The sequence below is a fragment of the Raphanus sativus genome, chromosome 4, assembly GCF_000801105.2.
Source record: "Raphanus sativus cultivar WK10039 chromosome 4, ASM80110v3, whole genome shotgun sequence".
NCBI classification, from domain to species: domain Eukaryota; kingdom Viridiplantae; phylum Streptophyta; class Magnoliopsida; order Brassicales; family Brassicaceae; genus Raphanus; species Raphanus sativus.
This window is the reverse complement of record NC_079514.1, coordinates 39,016,598-39,040,015: the sequence shown is the minus strand read 5'-3', so window position 1 is coordinate 39,040,015 and position 23,418 is coordinate 39,016,598. Positions and strand designations below refer to the sequence as shown.

General features: G+C 35.6%; 6 protein-coding genes across 9 annotated transcripts; 2 read left to right on the top strand and 4 right to left on the bottom strand.

The window, feature by feature from the left end:
• Nucleotides 1–3,279: 3,279 nt before the first annotated feature.
• On the bottom strand, nucleotides 3,280–3,960 carry LOC108855008 (CLAVATA3/ESR (CLE)-related protein 42). The gene has a single exon (XM_018628694.2). The coding sequence runs from the start codon at nucleotides 3,754–3,756 to the stop codon at nucleotides 3,490–3,492; it is 267 nt and encodes an 88-aa protein (XP_018484196.1). The 5' UTR covers nucleotides 3,757–3,960; the 3' UTR covers nucleotides 3,280–3,489.
• Nucleotides 3,961–6,502: 2,542 nt separating this feature from the next.
• LOC108853323 (uncharacterized) lies at nucleotides 6,503–9,491 on the top strand. Of its 3 annotated transcripts, XM_018626747.2 has the most exons (7): nucleotides 6,511–7,535; nucleotides 7,671–7,792; nucleotides 7,880–8,329; nucleotides 8,417–8,657; nucleotides 8,749–8,939; nucleotides 9,017–9,157; nucleotides 9,244–9,483. In XM_018626747.2, the coding sequence occupies exons 1-6, from the start codon at nucleotides 6,780–6,782 to the stop codon at nucleotides 9,138–9,140; spliced, it is 1,884 nt and encodes a 627-aa protein (XP_018482249.1). In that variant the 5' UTR covers nucleotides 6,511–6,779; the 3' UTR covers nucleotides 9,141–9,157; nucleotides 9,244–9,483. The 3 variants fall into 3 exon arrangements, with proteins under 3 accessions (XP_056863787.1, XP_018482249.1, XP_018482248.1); XM_057007807.1 differs by having other exon boundaries at nucleotides 6,503–7,535; nucleotides 8,420–8,657; nucleotides 9,017–9,491; XM_018626746.2 differs by having other exon boundaries at nucleotides 9,017–9,483.
• Nucleotides 9,492–9,535: 44 nt separating this feature from the next.
• On the bottom strand, nucleotides 9,536–10,861 carry LOC108853581 (uncharacterized). Its single transcript, XM_018626987.2, has one exon. The coding sequence runs from the start codon at nucleotides 10,575–10,577 to the stop codon at nucleotides 9,735–9,737; it is 843 nt and encodes a 280-aa protein (XP_018482489.1). The 5' UTR covers nucleotides 10,578–10,861; the 3' UTR covers nucleotides 9,536–9,734.
• Nucleotides 10,862–15,201: 4,340 nt separating this feature from the next.
• LOC108850935 (lysine-specific demethylase JMJ15-like) lies at nucleotides 15,202–18,664 on the top strand. The gene is made up of 7 exons (XM_057008285.1): nucleotides 15,202–15,234; nucleotides 15,729–15,779; nucleotides 15,865–15,942; nucleotides 16,043–16,750; nucleotides 16,829–17,879; nucleotides 17,962–18,059; nucleotides 18,156–18,664. Exons 1-7 carry the CDS (start codon nucleotides 15,202–15,204, stop codon nucleotides 18,375–18,377), a joined length of 2,241 nt encoding a protein of 746 aa, XP_056864265.1. The 3' UTR covers nucleotides 18,378–18,664.
• Nucleotides 18,665–19,061: 397 nt separating this feature from the next.
• Nucleotides 19,062–20,598, bottom strand: LOC108853563 (protein PHOTOSYSTEM I ASSEMBLY 2, chloroplastic). 2 transcript variants are annotated; one of them, XM_018626972.2, is made up of 6 exons: nucleotides 20,463–20,598; nucleotides 20,280–20,389; nucleotides 19,852–20,017; nucleotides 19,584–19,676; nucleotides 19,351–19,485; nucleotides 19,062–19,231 (listed from the first exon to the last, which is right to left on the bottom strand). In XM_018626972.2, the coding sequence occupies exons 1-5, from the start codon at nucleotides 20,527–20,529 to the stop codon at nucleotides 19,355–19,357; spliced, it is 567 nt and encodes a 188-aa protein (XP_018482474.1). In that variant the 5' UTR covers nucleotides 20,530–20,598; the 3' UTR covers nucleotides 19,062–19,231; nucleotides 19,351–19,354. The 2 variants fall into 2 exon arrangements, with proteins under 2 accessions (XP_018482474.1, XP_018482473.1); XM_018626971.2 differs by having other exon boundaries at nucleotides 19,062–19,223.
• Nucleotides 20,599–20,961: 363 nt separating this feature from the next.
• On the bottom strand, nucleotides 20,962–22,891 carry LOC108848956 (coatomer subunit epsilon-2). Its single transcript, XM_018622427.2, has 7 exons — nucleotides 22,619–22,891; nucleotides 22,423–22,512; nucleotides 21,984–22,135; nucleotides 21,738–21,873; nucleotides 21,492–21,647; nucleotides 21,335–21,414; nucleotides 20,962–21,239 (listed from the first exon to the last, which is right to left on the bottom strand). Exons 1-7 carry the CDS (start codon nucleotides 22,790–22,792, stop codon nucleotides 21,146–21,148), a joined length of 882 nt encoding a protein of 293 aa, XP_018477929.1. The 5' UTR covers nucleotides 22,793–22,891; the 3' UTR covers nucleotides 20,962–21,145.
• Nucleotides 22,892–23,418: the final 527 nt, after the last annotated feature.

Here is a 23,418-nt window from a genome sequence, read left to right as displayed (position 1 = left end):
TGTATTAGGTTGCTTAAGTATAAGGAGTTTGGCTTTGATGACTTACAAAGTTAAAAGACAAATTGGTAATTGTTATTAGTTTGCCACAGAAAAAAGTGTGACTACCATCTCTTTTGCTTTATTATTCAAATGGAAGTTATAGAAAAGGTAAGGTAATTGTACGTCGGTAATAAGAGCTTTTTAAATAGCTTAAAAAGCTGAGACTTGGCGCTTTGTTTATGGGCCTAGGAAGCTCTTTTGTATTATGGTGTAAAACCAATGTATTTACTCTTTGCAACTTTGTTTCCTCCATTTTCTACAAGTAATGCTCACTAGAACTCTGTTTACTGTTGAGTATATATAAATCGATATTTTAAAGTATATGATTACTGGATTATAAAAGAAATATATTATTAGTTTGTTACTATCAAAATGGATAAAAGGATTGTGATATGTAAGATGAGGGATGGTTCTGTGCAACTTTGGATGCCAGGACTGTCTTCTCTTCCTTTACAGAGACAAAACTATGCCGTTTTGTGTTTCCTTTTATTTCATTGTGCCGCTTTTATCTTTTTTCTTTTCTAGTTTCACCTCCTTTTTAGATGCAGTAAATAATTTTGAAGAATATGCTGACAAATTCATGTGTAGTAGCTATGTTGTAGTAGATAAATAATCCAGACTGTATTTACAAGAAAGAAAACTCATTCTAAACCAAACCGAGACAAACTTACTTTAAGCATGTTTTTGGCATACTAGTAAACTGAACAAAGACTAATTACCATGTCTAAGTTTGACAAAATTTTAAACTAATCTAAGAGAATAGCCACATATGTTTCTGATCTGTTAATTGCATTGGTTCGTTCATTACTAAGTACAAACTGTAATCTGCAATAATATTAATTAGATGAAAGATCAAGTATTTGTCATGATCCACATATAATTTCTAGATACTAAATAACTAAAATAATAGCAATAAGATTCTAACTCAAACAAAAGTATACAGTACTATTCAATACTACTCATCATCACTTACCTTTCGTTGACACAACATCAATGCAGGTTCGCGATGCATGTGGCATGTATTTAGGGGACCTCTGAAGTCACCGACGTACTATACATTTATAACTATATCAAATCAATATTTAGCAAAAAAAAACTATATCAAATCAAAGCTAATTTGTATGGTTACATGCATGGTTGGTTGGTGATTATTAATTGCCTTATATTTTCTAAACTAAAACCGGCCGGGAAAGAAGTCAATAAGTGTGTGGATACGCTCACTAAAACATTTTGACGTGAGTAGTCTATTTGTCTTAGAATATCCAAATTTTATCATGACAAAATGAAAACTATGTATATATAAAATGGCTAGAGTTAGAATTATATGAGAGTATGTAAACAAGTTTATATAAAACTATTATAGTCAGGCCATCTTTGCATGAGAGAGTCGAAGTTCGTTAGCAGTAAAAATAAATAAAAGCACTAAAGTGTAATTCTGAATGTGGAAAACGGTCCAAACCCTTTATAAGCACGTCTGTCTATATATGTGTATGCATGTGTGTGTGTATTTGTTTCTACACCTGTCTTGATCCCAGGACATGTGAACGTATTCTCGTCTTTAAATTGTTTTCCTCGCTATTTTTGTATGATTTATTTTTCCTAAAATACTAATTGGAAACAAAATAAATTGGTTGTAAGTATTTATTTATACTGTGTTTTATATGGTCTCATCATTGTAATTCTAGGAGCTGAGTGACCAATTCTTTTTGTTGCATCTGTGTGTCTTAAATCTCTATTGTACCAGTAAAATGCCCAGCAATGATATGCTCATTGCTGCAAACGATATGGATGACATAAATCGTTTGAAAGGGTTACTGGGACGAGAGTTTGAGATGAAGGATCTTGGTGCTGCAAAGAAGATTCTTGGAATGGAGATTCGCAGGGATAGAAGCTCTAAGAGGTTATGGCTTTCTCAGAAGAGCTACATTGAGAAGGTGTTAGAACGTTTTGATATGTCGAATTCAAAACCAGTCTCTACACCATTGGCGAAGCACTTCATACTTACAGCAGAGCAAAGTCCAAAGTCTGCTGAAGAACTCAAAGATATGGCGGAGGTTCCTTATGCTAGCGCAGTTGGTTGTTTGATGTATGCAATGGTGTGTACAAGACCAGATCTAGCACAAGCAGTTAGTCAAGTCAGTAAGTACATGTCGAATCCTGGGAGGAGACATTGGGATGCTGTGAAGTGGATCCTAAGATACTTGCGAGGTACAAGTGACTATGGGCTTATGTTTGGTGGAGAAGTGCAGGATTCAGTTATTGGGTTCGTGGATTCAGATTATGGTGGAGACCTTGATAATAGCAGGTCAACTACGGGGTATGTATTTACTCTTGCAGGAGCACCTATTTGCTGGAGATCGGTACAACAAGGTATTGTAGCGATGTCAACCACTGAAGCTGAATACATGGCACTTGGAGAAGCAGCTAAGGAAGCAGTATGGGTACAAGGACTTGTATCCGAGTTGGGTGTTGATCAAGAAGGTGTTCAGCTACACTGTGATAGTCAAAGCGCGTTATGCTTGGCTAAGAATCAAGTGTATCATGGAAGGACGAAGCACATACGTATAAGGTTTCACAAGATAAGGGAGTTAGCAGCTTCTGGAGAAGTCTTATTGGAGAAGGTGCATACGTCGGAGAATCCAGCTGACATGTTGACCAAGCCTGTTACAACGGAGAAGTTCAAGCATTGCTTGAATCTGCTCCGTGTTTGCCAATGCTAAGAAGCAATGGAGGTTCCCCCAGAAGATAGACGGGATAATGAGTTTTGTAGAGATTTTTCGTCAAGGTGGTGTTTGTTGCATCTGTGTGTCTTAAATCTCTATTGTACCAGTAAAATGCCCAGCACTCGTGGGTCGGACGTAGTCCGACCGAGTGCGGGCGACACTCGTTATCAAGGTTGACATCTGGGGGTGCGGGGGCCGTCCTTTTTGGTTTAGGAAAGTTACTATTTCTATTAGGAAAAGGAAATCGGGTTTTTTGAGGCTGTATAAATATGGGTCTAAAGGTTTGTAAATTATTATCACATCATTAATAAGAAACCCTAAACGGGTATTTGCCTCAATACGTTTTCTTCTCTATTCTTCTTCTAACCTAGACGACGGCTGTTCACAACACTTTTTGAGTAGTTTCTCAGATTATTACGAGTGATCAAATCACTGCACAAAACTCAAACCGATATATAGCCCGTCCGTCATTGATCGTCTAGCCACACATGAGACGTCAAATTTTCTATACTCTGAATTGGAGTTACAGTAAGATATTATTATTTTCCATGTCACTACCATAAAACAATTCACCTGCAAATTTTGAAGTTTCCAACTTTGAATCAACAGACAACCGGTAACATTCGATGACTTTTGTACGTGCGACCTTAAAGCAAAGAGATATACTAGACTACTAGGCAGAATATTCATACAATAAGCTCTGTAATAATATATATAGTATATAGTTCTACCTATTGGAGATGGGATTCGGACCACTTGGGACTCCATGTTCACTGTTATTGAGCATCTTCCCCTTCCGCCATGAGGTCATCGGCCGCCGAACCCTAAAGGTCTCTCGTCTTCTCCCTTCCGGGGAAGTCACCGCCGCATCATTGACGTGTTGGACATTGGAGCCATTCCGGTGAGTTTGACCAATGGTTCTTTGATGTGTCTGGAGTATTAGAGAGAGGAAGAAAAGGAGAACAAGTGAAACGATGATGTGAGGAGATCGCATCACATGTTATACAAGTATAAGATTATGAGCTTATATTACAAGAACACACACAAAAACAAAAGAGAGTCTATTCCGATTATACAGAATTAATGAGCTCTTGAAAGATCAAAAATGAGTGTTCTTCCTGGTAGAGAGAGAGAGATGTGTGAGATTGTTTGTGGAATTATTTTTTCTTTGGTGTATTAATGCGTGGAAAGTCCAAGAGGAAAAGAAAGAAAATAAAAGAAAAAGCAAAGATGGTACGAATTTTGTTTACTTTGTCTGTGTGTGAATGTGAACTTTGAGGATTGATTGAGACTGAAAAATCAAAGGGGTTGCAGTCTTTTTAAATATGACGTCACTTTTATATAAAAGACTCGATATTAATTTCTTCTTGAAGACATTTATAATTTACAAAAGTTAAAAGAAAAAACTGAAAGCCATCGACTGTGTTCAAAAAAAAAAAGCCATCGACTTTGACGGAAAAAAAAACACACTTGACCATTGATTTGGAGGTGTTGGAGACAAGTGTCGGAGACAAACACAAGCCGATGAACAAGTTTTTGTTTCTTCACTATTTTTAACATACAGTAGATTCAAATCAACTAACACTGATAATTCAAACAAAAGAAAAAGGAAAGGAGTGGAGAAAGGCAGAACGAGATGGAAAAAAGTTATTTACCGAATATCATGAGCCAAAAAGACAAAGAGTCTCTTCCATGACAAGATTTAACGATGTCATGTTCTTATTTGGACATTTTTCATGTCATTGGTGAAAAGATTTATTTGGCCTTCCCGATTACTATCCAAAATTAGGTGAAAATCATATCAACTGCAAAAGAGAGAGTGTGGAGCGAAAAAAAACTATAATAAATGATTGTAAGTAGAGTTTTGATTCTAATATTTTATCTCAAGAACCCATGTGACAACGGGACGGTGATGTTCTTATCGTAATTTAAAAACCGTTTTTTAGTTTTTAACTAAGAAAAATTAAGAATCGTTTCTTAAATATTTAATCTAAAAAACGGTTTTTAATTTTTCTTAGTTAAAATTAAAAAACAGTTTTTATATTATGCTAAGAATCTCATCCTAAAAACCCTGTAATAAACATAAAGATGGCACGTTTTATTATAATTCTTTTTACTGAAAGTCAATATTGTAGAAGCCGTAGGCATTGACTTGGCATCTCGGCTGATTGTGGTTTGGTGCATGAAAATTCTTTAAGATGTAACTTTCAAACTTTGGCTTGATGAATTCGTAACTTGTAAAAGTTTGCTTTATATTTTTCAATCTTATCATTGTCAAACTGATTTTTTTTTGTCAAACTGATATTACACACCATTCGTCAGTAAATTTCCTTATGCAAAGACTTGAAGTAGATATAGATAGTTTCATGTAATTGTTAAATTGCTGATTTAACATAGACTATCACTAAAAACATAGACATCATTCGAAACAATTGTTTTCATATGAAAATCCTAAAACTAAAATAATATGCTAGAAACATGTGTTCCATCTTCAAATTTTTGTAAATCTTCTCATCGAGTTTTAGTCTCTTTACCAATTTTTATTTGAAATGAAGTCCATTCCTCACTGGGAAGGACTCTTGGAGGAACACTAGTTCTTGCTTTCACCATGATTAATTTACCATCAACGTATTAAAATGTTGATAGCTTAGATTCTCTAGATTTCTCTTCTCCTTTTCCGTTATCTGGCTATCCAGCCAGTTGCGTTGTCTTATGGTTAGAGCGTTAAAGTGTCCTGCAAATGACATTGCACCAGTGTTCATGATCTCCTAACTGTGTTTTGGAAGGTTCAAGTTGCCATCAACAGCATGCCCACCTTCAGATAATATCTCACATAACTAACCCATTAGCCAATAAAAAAAGAACGGCAATAGTGTGAGAACATGATTTTGTACTCAAGTCATACAATGTATCTTTGATTTTTGTTTGATTAACTATTTGGTTTGACTAACCTCTCGTATAACACATTAGTGAGAAGAAAATTGTTGACCACAACCATATTTCACGGCATTTCAATTCTTCGTTCAAACAAACACAAAAGATCAACAGACTTTTTTTTTAAATTGTTTTATGTAAGAAAAAATACAAAAACACATGGTTGCAGACTTGCAGTCGTGTCACGTTGTCCAACATGTGCGACAATGTAGGAAACGAATACAAGTGATCTTGATTTCTTTTTAATAAATTTTATTCTTTTGGAATAATAATTTATCTTTATCAGCTACTTACTTCGGTAGGTTTCAAACTCTGGTTTAGAAATTAAAACACATGCAAGTTCAGTCATTAATTTGAACTACTATCAATCTTCTTATACATCTAAACACTATTCACCATAGTTTAAAATGACAACTTTTGAGAAAAATTTAGCATAATCTTGATCCAGAAAGCTAAAGTAGTTTTTAAACATGTTTTAAAGGAACTCAAACTAATTTCCTCCTAACAGTGATGTGCATCCAGTTTAAAGGCCCCCATTTGCCAACGGCTGTAACCTTTGCACTCTCAACATTCGGACCCTCCACGCCTTCATCTTCATCAATAACCTAATTAAGAGCACTAACTACTAACTAGTAGAGTTAAATGATCTTAAATTTGTCACCTACATAAATTCCAAACCTTAGAAGCTTCTTCTAGAGTCTAGACCCTCAACATACTACTTGTCTTCCCTTTATTTTTACACACTGTTTTATATCCTTTATTTTTACACATTGTTTTATATTCTTTGTTTTTCAAACACGTTTCCAACTTAGAAGGTAAGCACATAACAGTTTTGTTTCTTTTACTAGTAGTAGGAAGAAAACCTTGTAAAAATAGTCAAATAAAAACAAAACACAGTTGCACTGAGTGAGTTTCTGTTTCTTTATCGTTATTCTGTTTTTAGCTGAAACAAAGTGTCTTCAGTTAGTTAAGAAAAAAAAAGAAGAAACGTTTTGATTTCTACTTCATTTGCTAAGATCAAGATCCAATCTAAGATGGGTCGTTACGTAGAATGTCTTCGTCTTTGTGATCTTTGACGAGGACATGGCGTCTTCTCAGGTAGATTCGATCACATCTTTGCGATCTAATCTCGGATGTATCCTCAGAGATCGCAACAGAAGAAACATCAAGAAGACTCTGAACGCACAAGTGAAACATGCGGCTATCTCCGACAAGAACTCGCATAACAGAGTCGATTCTTGGACAGGGAACAAGTTGAGAAAGAAGAGCAAAAGCCGTCTTGGATCGCCGGAGAAACCACGTGTCGGAAAGGGTAAGAACTTTTCAGACAGCACGAAACATTCGAAGAGAGGAGCTTCTTCTCTCGTGCAGATATGGGAGGCACGGCTGAGTCGATCCAACGGCGGAAACTCGCCGATCCGCGGCCAAGAAACAGAGAGAAGTTTTGGAGGAGCGAGCGTTCAGGAGGAAACCAACCTTTCTGCTCCCTCCATCGACGGCGAATCTGAGTCGGAGAACGAGTCGAAGGATCATGATCCAACGGTGGAGATTGAATCCGAGACTCTCCACTCGGTTCCTGACTCCGGAGAGAGCAAATGGGGCAGAGTCGCTGATATTATCCGGCGACTGAAGCTAACCGCCGGCGATAATGTCGGCGCCGTCGACATGCCGGTTGCGAAAACGTATTTGCCGGAGTTTGCTTGTTCGGCGCGGCGACTCCGAGGGCGGCAAGCTTTCACCTATTTGCTAACGCGTCTGGAACGCGAACGTTACAGGGAGCTGGAGTCGCTTCTTGAACGCAACGCAGTTTCTAAATTTCCTCAACGCGGTCGCCTCCAGGTAACTTGTAGTTTTTCAGAAACTACCCAATATTTCCGCAACATTTACATAAACAGCCCACAGCTTATTTAAGCACATTTTTAACCCAGTTTTCCAGAGTTACTAAAATCTCTCGCTTCTACTTTGTTTAAACAGTCAATGTTGCGGCTAAGGAGCCTCAAACGCGGCCTAGCGATTCAAGATCGTCATCGGTCGTCGAGCGCAAAATCACCTGACATGGATCGCCTAAAACCTGGCTTTACAGTTCTCCACCTAAGGTATGATCAAGAACCTCTGTTTTCTAGTTAATGTTGTTCAGATCTTAGAAACTGTTCTGCTGATCTCAGTCTGTAACCGTTACGCAGGGAGAGATTCCGAGCAAACGCCGCTTCTTCCACAGAACAATTAAGCCTTCCAAACCACAGGATAGAGGAGGCAATGCTAGGCAAGAAAGAAACTGAATCAAATCTGAGTTGCCTTCAGCTGCAAGAGATTATATTACCAGAAGTCTTGAGCATAAAATCTGATAACACTAGCCCCTGCTGCACCAGCGTAACTCATTTAGAGAACACGGTAGAAACCGGTACGCAGGGAAGTCAAGAAGCACGGTTACTTGAGACACAAGAAACGTCGTACGGATGGGAAGAGCAAGAAGAGTATGAGGATGAACAATCTTATTATGAAGAAATGAACTATAACTGGTTTAGAGAAATATCTCAGCCTCGGACTTATTGGGAAGATCTGAGGAAATTGAGGTACTTGGAAGTGATGAACACGAGATCTGACAATGATGATATCTGCAGACTCCTTGAGAGGTAAGAGTAAAACCAAATCAAATAACTCTTCTCTCTTAATAAAAGACATGTTTTAGTTTCCTGAAATCGGTTCTCTTGATCATACAGAAGACCGGTTTCTGATTTCCTCCAGAGCGGGTTGCGAGAGAAGATCGATAAGCTCATAATGTCCCGTGTACCGACACATCCGGTTCAGCTGATAGACGAAGCTAGTAAAGAGGAACAGAAATGTATCATAGGCAAAGAGGATGATGACTTGAGCCACACGTCATCAGTTTCATGGAGTTCTCAGGACACAGGAGTTACTTCCACACCTGACTTATTACCTCAGCACAATCTCCAGGCCAATGTGAGTCTTCTTTTGTTTTAGACGTGTCAAAAAAAAACCGAAACTAAACCATGTGAGATTGGTAATTAAATTTCTCAAAAACATGTTTTAGGAGGTGGAGACTATAAGAGAAATGAGATCACAGATCTTACAGCTACAGATAGAAATGTCGGAGCTAAGAGAATCTGTCAAAACGTGTTTGGACGTAAACGCTAGCCTTCAAAAGTCAGTTCACCGTGAAAATCCACTGAAACGCAATTGCTACGTTTGTAACGAGACGCAAGTTGATACACTTCTATACAGGTACCAATCACACCTATATTCTTTGGTGAAAGGTATTGGATCTTCTTTATACGCTGTGTTGCGTTTGATTTATGTAGGTGCGGCCACATGTGCGCATGTCTGAGATGCGCCAACGAACTGCAATGTAATGGAGGGAAATGCCCTATTTGTTGTGCTAAGATCCTTGACGTTGTTCGAGTCTTCGTCGATTCAAGAACCTAAAACTAATAAAACCAACGGTTCAAAACGCTAACGATACTCTTCACTTAACACATGTTTCCTTTTTGTTGTATAACTTTTTTCTCTTCCTTTGTTTGCTTTTAAGTTTGACTGGAGTGCGTTTGCGCTTTGGATCTGCGTCCAAGATTCATATATAGGTGGAATTAATAACCGAACCTCTTTTCCTGACGTTGAAGTTTTCTTCTTGTAAAGACATAACACTACACATGCATTTCTACTTTCCTTCCATCAAAGTTTGTACGAGGTTGAAAAGTTTAGTATTTTTAGTATTTACCGTTTGTGTACCAATATAAAAACAATGACAGAAACATGTTCAAAGCATTGTTTTACTGATCGACCATTTGTAATAAGTACAAAATTAAGCAGAAAACAGAGCCAAACCGAACATAGCATTATTGTTTGAAGCAAAGATGAAAGATTTAAAAAATTTAAATGCTTATAATCTGGTTACGCAGAGACTCAAAATCAAAATAGAACGCAAATATTCGCTCTATATTGATATCTTCTAATAGACATTACCTATTATTCGTAAATACGAAAATATTTGTTTTATTATAGTATTCTGTTTTTAGGGTTTCACGCGTTCTGTGCTGCTAAGAACGTATTGAAGTCATCTCTAGCCTTAAGCAGCCGCGGGGTAATACACGAACGCGGTGAAGTCGGGCATGAAACAGAGGTCGTGGTCGAAAATCTGACACGGCGTTGCGGTGACGTCTCAGCCGAACCTCTTTGTTGCCTTACCGACAAAGAAGTCTTTAGAACGCCTCTCAAAGCTGGACTTCCCGTTTCCTTGTCGAAGAAGAAACCCAAACTCACTGGCTCCTGCACATCTCCGCCTCCTCCACTGCCACATTTGATCATCTCCACGGGAAGATCGAAGTACAGCCTGCCGTTTTCTCGGGCTGGAGCAGTCGTTGAAGCCCATGAGCCATACTCGAATTTTTCGAGCGAGGCACTTAGGGAGACAGCAGAGTTTGAGAACGATGACGGTTTGATCATTTTCTTCTTTATAGGAGAATCATCGCTTTTTGGTGACCTAACAGGTTTTTGCTTCCCAAAACCACGGAGAGATAAACAGAAGGCACTGCACTTGAAATCTTCTTCTTCAGAAAACATAGTTTCTTGTTGGCTAAGCTTCCTCGGTGGCTTCATCATCGGCTCGGGAAGAACAGGAAGCGGCACGGCTTTGTCTCTTGGCGGAGACATTGCAAGAGGTAAGACCATTCTGAAGCTTTCTTCTTTTACAGATGGGCGGGAAACTGTCAGCTGGTTCTGCATAGCCGCATTATGCACCAAGATATTGAAAGTAGAGTTAGGATTAGGGTTTTCTCCGGGAGAAACGCTGAGACCCTGCCACTCCTCGTTGCTCCATTTGTTGGTTAGACCATCTTCAAACACAATCAACGCTGGAGGAGACATAACAAACTCAGTAATCTAAGATAATATTTACTAAAGATGGGATTTTTAGGGTTTGGGTTAGAAACTTAGAGTCTCTGAGTATATATATAAATGGGGAAGAAGGAAGTGGAAAGCACGTTTATGGCGGTGTGGAGAAGTAGTGACTAACATGTAGAGGTTTCAATACAAGAGGCGGTCTGAAAAAGGAGGTATATAATGATATTTGAATTTTAAAATCAAGAAGATGCATGATAATGTATGAATATACTAAATCAGTGTCTCCACATTTTGACCATTGAGCAGTTCGTGAGGATTAGTCTAGTGGATATCAAATCAATGAATTGTGAATCTTGACAAGAAATAAAAGAAAATGGTTTTTTTTGTTGTTGGATCATTTGATATATAGTATGTACATGTTTAAATTCTAGGCAATAACGAGAAACAAATGTTGCCGACAAATACTATGGTTTTGGTTTTCATTTTATAAAAAAAAAAGAACAATTTATTCACCACCATTCAGGATTTTGGAGGAGTAGTTTTACCTAAGAGTTAGGGTAGCTAGGCTTTATAATTTTTAGCAATTGTAAACAAAACAAAAACTATATATTTCATTGTAACCGGATTCATTCATCGAAAATCATACTGAAATTTGTAACCAAAAAGGCTAAAACCTGAAATTTTTGATGCCAAATAAATATAACCACAGCAAACAAACCATAATATATCAAAATTGTAAGTTAACTAAAAATATACAAAATTACGTTTATAGTTAGTATTTAACTATATATTTTTATTGGGTCTCTATTTTATTCACATCTTAACCGAAAATTGTGAAAGCAAAACGATCAAACCATATAATCAGGTCCTAATTCGGGTCTACTTTTCAAAATCAAGAAAATCCAAACCTGTAGAAATTTCCAACCAAACCGAACCAACAAGAAGGAAAAAGACTGATGGCACCTCCCCGCTGATGTGTTTCAGTTTAAAACAGTGTGCGTTTTGTTTGGCGGTTGTTTACAAACTTCCTTTAAGCTCTTACAACACACTGTACTGCTGTACTGCTTTCTGTCTTCTTACAACACACTGTACTGCTTTCTGTCTTCTTCTCCTGTCTTGTCTCTGTAATTCTGTCTAAGTTTTCTTTATTTTAAATTTTTTAGTAAGTTTATTTTTATAGTCTCTGAATTAATCGTTCGCCAGAGGGGTGACTCTCCATAAGTTCCTTTAAGCTCTAAAAATTTATGGGATCCAAAACAATCACGGTATAAAAAATAGATGATCTATAAACTACATGTTTTGGATAGTTTAGAATTTGAATAATTTATACTCCCTCCCTTTAAAAAAAATATGTTTATATTAATAAAAATATATATATATATGATTATAAATATAATTTGTGATTAATTATTTTTACAATTTTTCTCCTATCAAAATTAATTGGGAAAATCTTCTCTATTTAAAGAGAAGTACTATTTTTATCTGCCATAAAAAATTACAATTGGTTCATTTCCTTAATTAAATATATTTTATTATTTACATAATTGAATATATAAGATTTTTAATTAATAACTATAAAATATTAGATTACAAATCTGTTGAGAAAAATATAAAAAGTCATACAAAAAGTTTTAAATATTTATTAAATTGATGAATTAAATAATTTAGTAATTAGTAATAAATTATTATAATTAATTTTAAATATCTTATCTAATGAAAGAGAAGTACTACTTTTATTTACTATAAAAATAATGATAGGTCTATTTCCTTAATTACATATATTTGATTATATACATATGTGAATAAATAATATTTCTAAAAATCTTAATAACTATAAAGATATTAGATTACAAATATGTTGCGAAAAATCTAACAAAATCTTACAAAAAGTTTTAGATATTTTGAATTTTATAAATTAAATAATTTCCTAATTAGTAATATAATATTATTATAATTAATTTTAAATAAACATTTATTATATTAAATTAAATAAAATTATATGTTATTTTTTATATATTTTATAATTATTGTATATATTATATAAAATAGAAGTACTATATGAATAAAATATGAAATGATATTAAATTGGTAAACTAACATATTATAAAAATGCTTTCATTTAACTAAATAAATAAAATAGTTTTCACTATTTAAAAATATTAAAATATTATTCATCATTTAAAAGGAATAATTTTTTTAAAAATATGTAATATTTTATCTAAATAAAATAAAACTGTTAATATATGTTAAACTTATATATCTACAACTATATATTATCTATTTATTTATGCTAAAGTTACAACAATTTATTATAAAATTATATACAAAATATAATATAATATAATATAGCTAACATTTCTTTAAGTGTCATTTACAAGATATTCTATTCAAATTCTTTATTTTATAATTCATTCAAGATACTAAAAATCAATTTTCATAATAAATTTAATGTTTATTTTTAATTATGAAAAATATGTCGAAAATTTATAAATAATCTCATCAAACTTTTCAGCTTTTTATATAAAATAATTAATTAGTTTAGTAATAAAAAAATCAAAAAATCATATAATTTTTTAAGCTTAAAAGTTACACGCATGGATGTGCGGAACAAAGTCTAGTTGTCATTTAAATCACAAAATTTCAAATTTGGTTAAAAACATAAACTTTTTTAGACCATTTAAAAATCAATTTATCTTGACAAACCACTTAAAGCCTCAAGTTAAATTGAGTAAGCCAATTTTAAGACGTCGTTGTTTTGTTTAACAGATTAATTAGACGGTGTTAACCTCCGTTTATAATTTTTGTTAAACTAAAATGACGTCACATTTTAAATTAGAAAACTCCCAAAAATTTTCTTCTCCAAACCTAAATCTCTAGTTCTTTAAAATTGAAAATACACTCTCGTCAAAACTTATCTCAATTTCATGACAAGTTCATCTTGAGAGGTACAATATGGAGAAGATGAAATCATCATGAAATCGAGACAAGCTTTGAAGAGAGTGTATTTCTTGATTTTCAAAGAATTAGAGATTTAGGTTTGGAGAAAAAATGATTTAGGAGGTTTTTATAGTTTACAAAACGACGTCGTTTTAGTTTAACAGAAATTATAAGCAGAGATTAACAGTCTAATCAATATGTTAACCAAAGTAAAGTAGTCTTAAAATTGGCTTAGCCAAATTATCTTGAGGGTTTAAATGGTTAGTCAAGATAAGTTGATATTTTAAATGATCCAATTTTTTTTATGATTTTTAAATTAAATTTGAAAGTTTGTGATTTAAATGAAAATTTTCTCAAAATTCAATATATATTATTAATTTTATTGAAACTTGCAATTTATTATGATTAATTAATAAAAATACATTAAAACGTATAAAATATGTCTTTTAAAATAATATTTTTAAAGTATAGCTAGTTTTGAAATGGAGAGAATATATATTAAGCATTAAATGTTTAGGAGCCAAACAATTTTTTTCATCTGGTTGTTTCAAGAACTGCCTTAAACTAAACAGATCATTTGATGTGAGCTCATCTCTTTTCAAATTCATTTTTTAGCACTAACAATTAAAACTAAACTTTGATTCACCCGCCTGCGCGGTTTTAGTTTTCAAAATATGTTGCTATTTTGATTTTATATGTCGCTATTATATATCATATATATATATATATGTCATCATATAATTAATCGTAATTTATATGTATCATCATTTAAGTAATCATATAATTAATAATATTGTATATGTACCATCATACAAATGATCACATATATTATATTTTTAAAACTTAATGTGAAATATAAAAACCATAATTTAAGTTGGTGTCTGGAATTGAGCTTTGTATTTTATTTTTCTTATATATATTGAAAACATTTTTATAATGGTTATTTGGAAAATATTTTAGTAAAAGTCATTTTTGAATATATGTATATTTTTAATCAATTTTTGATGTAAATTAATTTTAAATTGTTATTTTAATCTGAAATATGTATAAAATTTAAATTTTATTTTATAATTATTTTAGACAAAATAAGTTTTTTAGATAGTTAGATTGGACAATTTTTGTATATTTTAAAATTGAACCAGATAATTTCTCGTAGTAAAATTGACTTCCTATTTTTCTTAATAACGTAAGTCAATTACTTTTTTTTTAATATACTGCTATCCATGTTTCAAAATAACATTTATGTTTTTTATACTATTATCTATGTTTCCAAACAATTATCAAATGTACTCCAGTTTTAATAATATAGATGATTAATTTAGTTTACCATCTTTTGTTGGTTTTAATTTTTGATATATTTTTAGCTTTTTTTCTTTGTTGTTGTGCTGCTTCTTTCAATTCATTGCTACTTAACTAGGTCAATATTCAACATTTTATTTTTATTGTAACTGCCATTTCAATTTCTTTTATATCTCAATTGAGGAAAAGAGATATTGAGTTGTCATTGTGATTGGTATGTAATCTTCACCTTTTGTTTTCCTTATCTATATAATGAACCCCCTAAGCCTATGTGTCTCATGACTCCCTAATATATAATTTTGGGAATTGGATATAAGGCTAGGATTCCTTGATCCTTTGATTACTAAAATCTTTGTATATCTCAGTTCTTATAAGGGTCATCTGGTTTTGTGGAGTGAACTGATTCATTCAAATGGCTGATGCATCAGAATCTCAGATCAAAGAGGTGATTTTTTTCCGTTTAAGATCGATTTATCGAATCGTGTCTTATTGCTTTGATACCGATCTTACTCTATATAACATACTTGATTTAACAATATTGAGATTGTAGATTAGGCCTTAAATATCATTCCATTGCTTAAGTTGATTTACGAATGTTAATCATGATTCCTAATTTTTATTCGGATTCGGGACGACTTTTATAGTTTATTCTAAATCTAATTTATTTGCGACTCGCGATGACGAGTTTTATAATTCAACATGAATCCCAGTTTTTACTCTGACTCGCGATGATTTTTATAATTTATCTTGAGTCCCAATTTTATTGGGGCTCGGGATGATCATTTTTATAATTTATCCCAAGTCACAAATTTAGTTTGGTCTGAGTATGGTTTGTATAGTTCACCATGAGTCCTAATTTGTAGTTCATTCATATTTTTTTCAATCAATAGGTGACTTGGATTTTCTCAGGAATAAAGTTTTATTTTTAATGTTTTTCAGGACAAGGATGACACTAATGTACAACCTCCTAATAGTCCCCGTCATCGAGAGGTAAGACCAAACTTTTCTACTTGCTATCTGATGTCATTACTCCATAAATGCTTACAAAGTCACATTTTTCATTAAACACATGTAGGTTCTTGGTAGACGGGATCCAGCTAAAGCGCGTAGGCCAGTCATTGAAAACGCTCCAGTATTCCGCCCTACATCAGAGGTAGTGCTTGTTCTCCATCTTGTATTCAGAGGTGGTTTTGATCGTAAGTTTCCTTCTTCCTCAATCCTCATTTTTTTATTGTACCTTTTGGGGTGTTTAGGAGTTTGAAGATACACTTGCTTACATAGCAAGTATACGTCACTTAGCTGAACCATACGGTATTTGCCGTATCGTACCACCCTTGAACTGGTCTCCTTCTTTTCGGCTTAAAGAGAAAAGTATATGGGAGGATGCAAAGTTCCCTACCCGGGTTCAGAACATGGAGCTGCTCCAGAACAGAGAGCCCATGAATCAGAAGAAGAAGATACCTAAGGGAAGGAAACGCAAACGAGGATCCTCAAGAATCGGTTCCTCCAAGAAGAGCCGACCTAGCTCTGCTTCTACTTCTGCTTCAGCTTCAGCTTCTGCTTCTGCTTCTGCTTCATCTCCCGCGGAAGAAGAGAAGTTTGGTTTCATCTCTGGACCAGACTTCACTCTTGAGGACTTTGAGAAGTATGATCGGGGTTTCAAGAACTCCTATTTCGAGAGAAAAGGAGGAAATGCGTCTCCATCCATCGAAGAGATCGAAAAAGAATATTGGCGGATAGTCGAGCACGCAGCACACCCTGAAGAAGTCGAGGTATATTATGGAGCTGACTTAGAGAAGAAGGTTCTTGGAAGCGGATTCGAGGATGGAGAAGCCTCTGGTTGGAACCTTAACAACTTACCTCGTCTCTCCGGCTCTTTACTCCCATTCGAGCGTAAAGACATCTCCGGCGTTCTCGTGCCATGGGTCTACGTTGGGATGTGTTTTTCATCTTTTTGCTGGGTAAAAAAAAATACACTTACAATTAATATTTTTATTTAGTAGTTTCACCTAATAGTATTTGATGTGAAAATGTAACAGCATGTGGAGGACCACCACTTATACTCAATAAACTATAATCACTTTGGCGAGCCGAAAGTGTGGTACGGAGTTCCTGAAAGCCATGCAACCGCACTAGAGAAGGCCATGAGGAAACACTTACCAGATCTTTTCGAGGAAACACCTGGTCTACTCCATGAAATTGTCACTCAGTTTTCACCGTCCGTTTTGCAAAAAGAGGGAGTCAAGGTTTGTCGTGCGGTTCAGCGTGCAGGGGAGTTTGTTCTCACGTTCCCTAGGGCGTATCACGCTGGTTTCAACGCCGGTTTCAACTGCGCGGAAGCTGTGAACGTCGCTACGGTTGACTGGCTATCTCACGGACAGAACGCTGTGGAGTTATTGAGTGGTGAGAACAAGAAAACGTCTGTGTCTCACGACAAGCTTCTCCTTGGAGCGGCTTATGAAGCTGTTAGGTTCATCTCGGCTGGTTGGGGGTATGGTAGAGAGAGCGTGGGATGGAGAGTTTTCAGCGAGAAGAATATGACTCTTACTAAGGCGGTGGAGACTCGTTTGCGTATGGAGGAAGGAAGGATCGGTGCTCTTGGAAGCGGTCTCAGATTGGTGAAGATGGACAAGGACTTTGATTCGAACTGCGAGAGGGAATGCTTTAAGTGCTCTTATGACTTGCATCTCACGGCAGCTTGCTGTGACAGATGCTCTCCTGGAGTGTATGCGTGCACTAAGCACGCGAACGAGCTTTGTTCGTGTGAAGGGGACGATAGGTTCGTACTTCTTCGTTACACCATGGACGAGTTGAGATCGTTGGTTAGAGCATTGGAAGGTGAGAAGGAGGATCTAAAGACTTGGCTTTCCATGGTTAGAGAAGATTGTTCAGAGACTAAGGAGACAGGAGAACCTAGGGGTTTTGATCTGAACCGTGAGCTTCTACTGGATGATATCGAGTTTGATGATACTTCTGACACACGCATTGGTTTATCCATGATGAACTTTGCTGCCTATGTGGAGACTATAAACCTAGGGTTCTTGGTTTTCGGAGAGCTTTGGTGTAACAAGCATGCAATATTTCCAAGAGGTGCAACTCTTCAAACCCTAAAGAACTTGTTTATTTTATCGGTTGAAAGGGGTTAAGTTGATTTACTATCTTTGTTTTACAGGGTTCAAGAGTAGGGTTAAATTCTATAACCTGAAAGATCCAACGAGAATGAGCTATTACATATCTGAGGTTCTAGAATTCGTGGGTCCGTTATTCAGGGTAAAAAAGACTTTTACAACGTTCTGATTAGTTTCGTGTTACGCTTGAAAAAATAAAAATAAAGTTGCGTTTTACGTTGTTGTTTATCGTTTTCAGGTTACTCTAGAAGAATCTCAAGACGAGGGCTTCTATGCTTTCTCAGCTCAGGCATGCTGGGAAATGGTGTTGCAGAAAGTTAACGAAGAGATCAAGAAGCGCCAAGAACGTAATGTTCATACTTTGGAAAGCATCAGCGGGTTACAAATGTTTGGTTTTCTCTCCCCGTATACAATTGAGGTAAAAATATATAACATTATGGAATATGAAATTATAACATGACTAGTGTCATCTTTATTTTCCAGCGCATTGAGGCTCTTGATCCGAACCATCTCCTAGTGGAGTACTGGAACCATGGAAACTGAGAGGTTCGTTAGAAGTGAACTTGAAGAAGAGATAGAGATCACCAACCGTTTCTTCTTTTATTGATAAACTGTTTGTTGTTGGCTTATTGAATTTCTAGACTTATATTATTTGCTCTGATGATGATCAAGCTTCTCATGAACAAAGTCTAACTTTAGTTTTAGAACTTTGAAGCGTTTTCTCTTTGGAGATCTGATCATTGTGAAACTCTGTTGTTGTGGATCTTTTTTTTTTGAACTATGTTTTAGTAGACTTTGAAAGACTCCTATGTTGCTGCTTTTAATTGTTATTTTGCATTGATTGATATTGATAGAATATACATACATCTGTTGAAACAATAGGTTTCAAAAGGTCAAAACACCAGTAAGTTTCATGACCTCTGTCTTTGAGATCAGAGAAGCAAGAACTGGTGAAAAGTAGGAGGGACATAATTTTCAAAAAAAAAAAAACTATTTTTTCACTTTACATTTGGGTTATTTTTCATTTCAAAAAGTTGAGCTTCATGATGTTTTAGAAGGTTTTATATTTTACTGTTCTTTTAATAACTGATTGAATTGTTTTAAATTTATATTTTTAACTTGATGTTTTAAAAAGAAAAGAAAATTCTTTAATATGCTTTTTATGCCTAACATCTTACATTATGGCATGGAGTATTTTTAACTCGAATTTACAACACAAAGCTAGCAGCATTACAAAAACATGTTCTCCTATAGCTTCCCATGCGTCCACAATGTATTAGCTTTCTTCCTCTTCTATAATTCATAACTATTGTGCTTAAAAGCAATTTTGCAAAAAAAAGCAACACATTTGTCCCAGTCAAGCTTTTTTAACTCAGTAAACAGACAAATGATAACTTTACATGGAGATGAAACGAGGACATGTACTATAATACCTGCTCATGAATTGGGAAGAAGACGACCATTGTACATCTTGTCAAGTAGCTCACGAGCACCAGGCCTTCTAAGAAGTCCTTTGTTGTTTGGTAAACCTGTACCTAAACAAACCGGACAAACAAGTTTGCCTCTACCTGTTTGCAAACAGGAGCCAACCAAATCAAACAGGGGTTACCAAAAACCAAACTACATTAAAAAAAAAATGCTGGGAAAGAGAGAGAGAGAGACAAACCGTAACAGTTTGGACATTCTGTAAACTCATATACATCTTTGGCACGTTTTCGGTTGAGAGCTTTCCATTTTCCTGTACCACCACACATATCACCTAAATCATATAAACACATAAAGGACATCAATGTTAAGCTCATGAGTCCTTCTGCAGAATATCAAATGGAAACAGAGAATCATTATGAATTTTTAACATACAAAGATGTCATCTTAAGCAGAGAGTAATCATATATCTATTAAGAGTTTAGTAAGCCAAGAAAGTGTTAACTCACAAAGAACAGCACCAATGCCCTGACAGTTACGGCAAACACCTGGTTTCTTGTCTAAAGCGGCTGCATTTTGTACAGAGACAAAGGTATAAGCATTGGTAATTAAAGCTGGAGATAAGCACGCACATGTCATCATCCACTGTCTCCTTGACAAAGGTTTCTGATCCCCCTGAAGGCCAAGAACACAATTCAGCTAATAAAACTCTGATGATTTTTTTTTTTAAAGTAAGATGTAATGTAAAGCACTTGCATACACAAGTATGGATTCTCAACTACAGCTCCCAATTTACAGTGACCAGTAATATGCAAACACATAAACTAATGTTTCTTTACTCATTTCTAGCAGTAAAGACTAAAACTTGAACATCTTCTACCATAGATTGAAACAACAAACATAGTGAATTATATATGAAAAGACTCAAACTTTGCACCTGGGTTTCGTTGGTTGTCTCCGGTGAAGTATCCGAATCGTTGGAACCGAAGCTCTGATTGTCCGGGCATGATTTGGCGAGGATACGAACTCGATTCCGGTTTGGTGCGGCTAAAAATGAAACACGAGTGTCAGAAAAAGAAAGAGGATGCCATAAAGAAAATGTTGCAGATGAGGATGTTACAGATAAACGGAGAAGAAGCTGACTGAAGACGCGCAGGGATTGCAAAGAGATTAGATGAAGCCGCCATGTTCTATCTGCGGTCATAATATTACCAGCGGACCAGACCCGTTTTATATATTTCAGATATTTTTCTTTTATCCGGTAACAATTTTTAAATGAACAAACCGAACTAACCGAATACCAAACCGAACCGATTTTTGTATAACAGTGTTTGTGGTTTATGTTATTGTTTCACTTTGTTACAAAGTTTTTATCATGCTTTTTTGACATTGCAGTTTCAGTTTGTATCATCTATAAGACTCTAATTTCCTTTTTGTGTCCAATCCATTCGTTTTCATTGAAGCGAAATTTTTTGAGAAGTAACATTGGTACAAGTCTGAAGCTCTAATTTAGATACAAACCATCTGTTAATGAGATTGGCCGTGGACATGATATGAATTCAATTAGGTTATTGAGTCAATCGTATTCCTATTCAGTTTGGCTAGGTTAAGAGTAAGAGAGTGAACGTTGGAACTTTATATTTAGAAGTAATGAAATGGTAAATGTAACAAACCCAAAGGCAAAATCTGGTTCATATACTGATTAAAAAAAAAGACAAAAGTTATTCTGGAAGGTTTACCAAACACGGGAATATATGTGATAAATCAAACCGATCCTGCACAGGTTGAGCCATGAAAGAGTCTTCAGGCCACAGATTGAACCGCTCTCTCGAAGTTATCTTCGGCTGATGATACACGCTTCACGAGCACATGTTCTGGATGTGATAGTTTCAGCTGGCTGTAAAAGAAGAATAATATGAGATAAATATATGGACCCAACAAAGCATTACTCTCTCAGCTAGCTTTTATAAGTAGGTGACCGCAATTTTTTACCTTAAGTAACGTGAAGATGATTTGCCAACATGAAGACTGCAGACGACAAGGTTTGCAAGAGTTTCTGGGTCCTTAGCATCCTGAAATCACCACAAACTAATTTTCACACTTACCCATATTACAGAAAAAGCCAAGAAAGCGATTACAAGTCAGTTACCTTGTTGAGTGCTTCAAGGAGCAGTGTTTCAGCTTCATCAAAGTTACCCATTTGCATACAGCAAACTGCTTTGCCATTCAAGATCAAGCATGTCATGGGATACTTCTCACAGAAATCCTGGAAAATGAGATAAGCTTCCTGTATCTTCGAGCCACCCTGAGATCATCGAGCGACTTAGCATAGGAAAGACGACAACTATTTATACAGTAAACCAAAACAAAAAAAACTGCATATATGTCATTATACCACTGCCAGGTTAAACCAGGCGGTAGCAAGTTGAGTGAGAGTGTGGTCTTCGTCATATTGCTGCATAACTCCAAGCTGCTTCTCAGCATAATCTGTTCTATGCATCTTAATGAATATCTGGACATTCAGCGCATGCCTAACGATTAAAAAGCAAGTAACAATCTTTGAGCATATGGAAACATAACCATCATTCTGACAGGAAATCACTCAACTACATCAAATAAAAAACGAAAAAAAAAAACATACAGATCCATAGTCCCTCCAGCATGAGTGTGCTTCAGAGCTTCACTATAATCTTCCTCATGCATGAAAACAACACCAGCAACCAGTCGCAAAGTCGCATTGTTTCCTATTGTTGGATCTGCCAACCACTCCCTCAAGCTCGAAATCGTTGATTCCTGATCAAGAACACAAAAAAAAAAAACCAAACATCAATTCTACCAATATGTAAATAATGTTGGCTAATGTTCTAAACATCGGTATAGGTGGCAAATTGGTCACATATAAGCGAAACAATTTTTCTGGCAGCTAATACTCTATAAAGAGGCTAATTACCGCCTAGCGAATTCTTGAACATCACCGTTGGCTAACTGTCACATGAACAAAGATAACAACATACGTGGCACACACTCACTTAATAACTAACTCTCTGTATATAAGCTATTGTAAAGCTTCAGATCACGACCTTATTTGCAGGACTCGATAGATACATCGCTAGGAGCTTAACTGCCTGCAGTGGAGTAGCGGCGGATTCATCGATCTCGCTGATGACGAGCTTCAACAACACCACACAACAAAATTCGAATTAACAGATAAGCCAATCTAGAGACGACGAGAGACATCATCGAGATGAATCTAGAGAGAGACGGGTAGAGAAAAACCTGATAGCTACCGAGGGCGATGTAGGATCGGAAGACGAGGCAGTCGCGCTCCACGGCGTCCTCAGGCGAGAGGTTACGGATCTCGCTGTTGTTGATCGCCGTTTGATAAGCTCCCAGATAGAATTGGTTTCTCAGATTGAATAGGTGATCTGGCCCTGCTCCCATGCCTGCCATTGCTTTGCTTGCTTCTTCCTCTAGATCTCTATCTCACAGATCCGCGTCTTATTGGATTGCGAAACGAACTTAACAAACTGAAAGTATAAACGGGGTAATAACATGTTGTTTACCCCTTAATTTATAATTATTCTGCATAAGCACCTCAATTCTCTTGGAGTGTACAATTGACACCTATGTTTGATTTGGGCCTCATGAGTCAAAATAATTATCGGGTTTTGAAGTTATGGGCCCATATTTAGTTATATCGGCTTTAGACAGAATATTTGGGCCTAAAAACTTCAAATAGTCTCTACTCTGAAATCATATCAGACATGCTTGATAACGCCGTAGCTCCCTAAATTATAAATTTTTTTTTTTTTTGTAAAAGGAGATAAATTATAAATATTTTGCATTCAAACCTTGTTTCTTTTCAATTTTAGATCGACAGCTTGGTTTGATTTGGGCCTCATGAAGCAAAATAATGATTCAGGTTCTTTTGAGTTATCTATATATATAAAAGAAGGTTGGATCTCTCCTGCTGACACATCAGCATCCATGTCACAAATTCGAGTGATGAGGAACTGACACGTGTCCCTGCATCTAAAACACATCGTTTCATTAAAACTTCAGTTAGATGGGCTTCG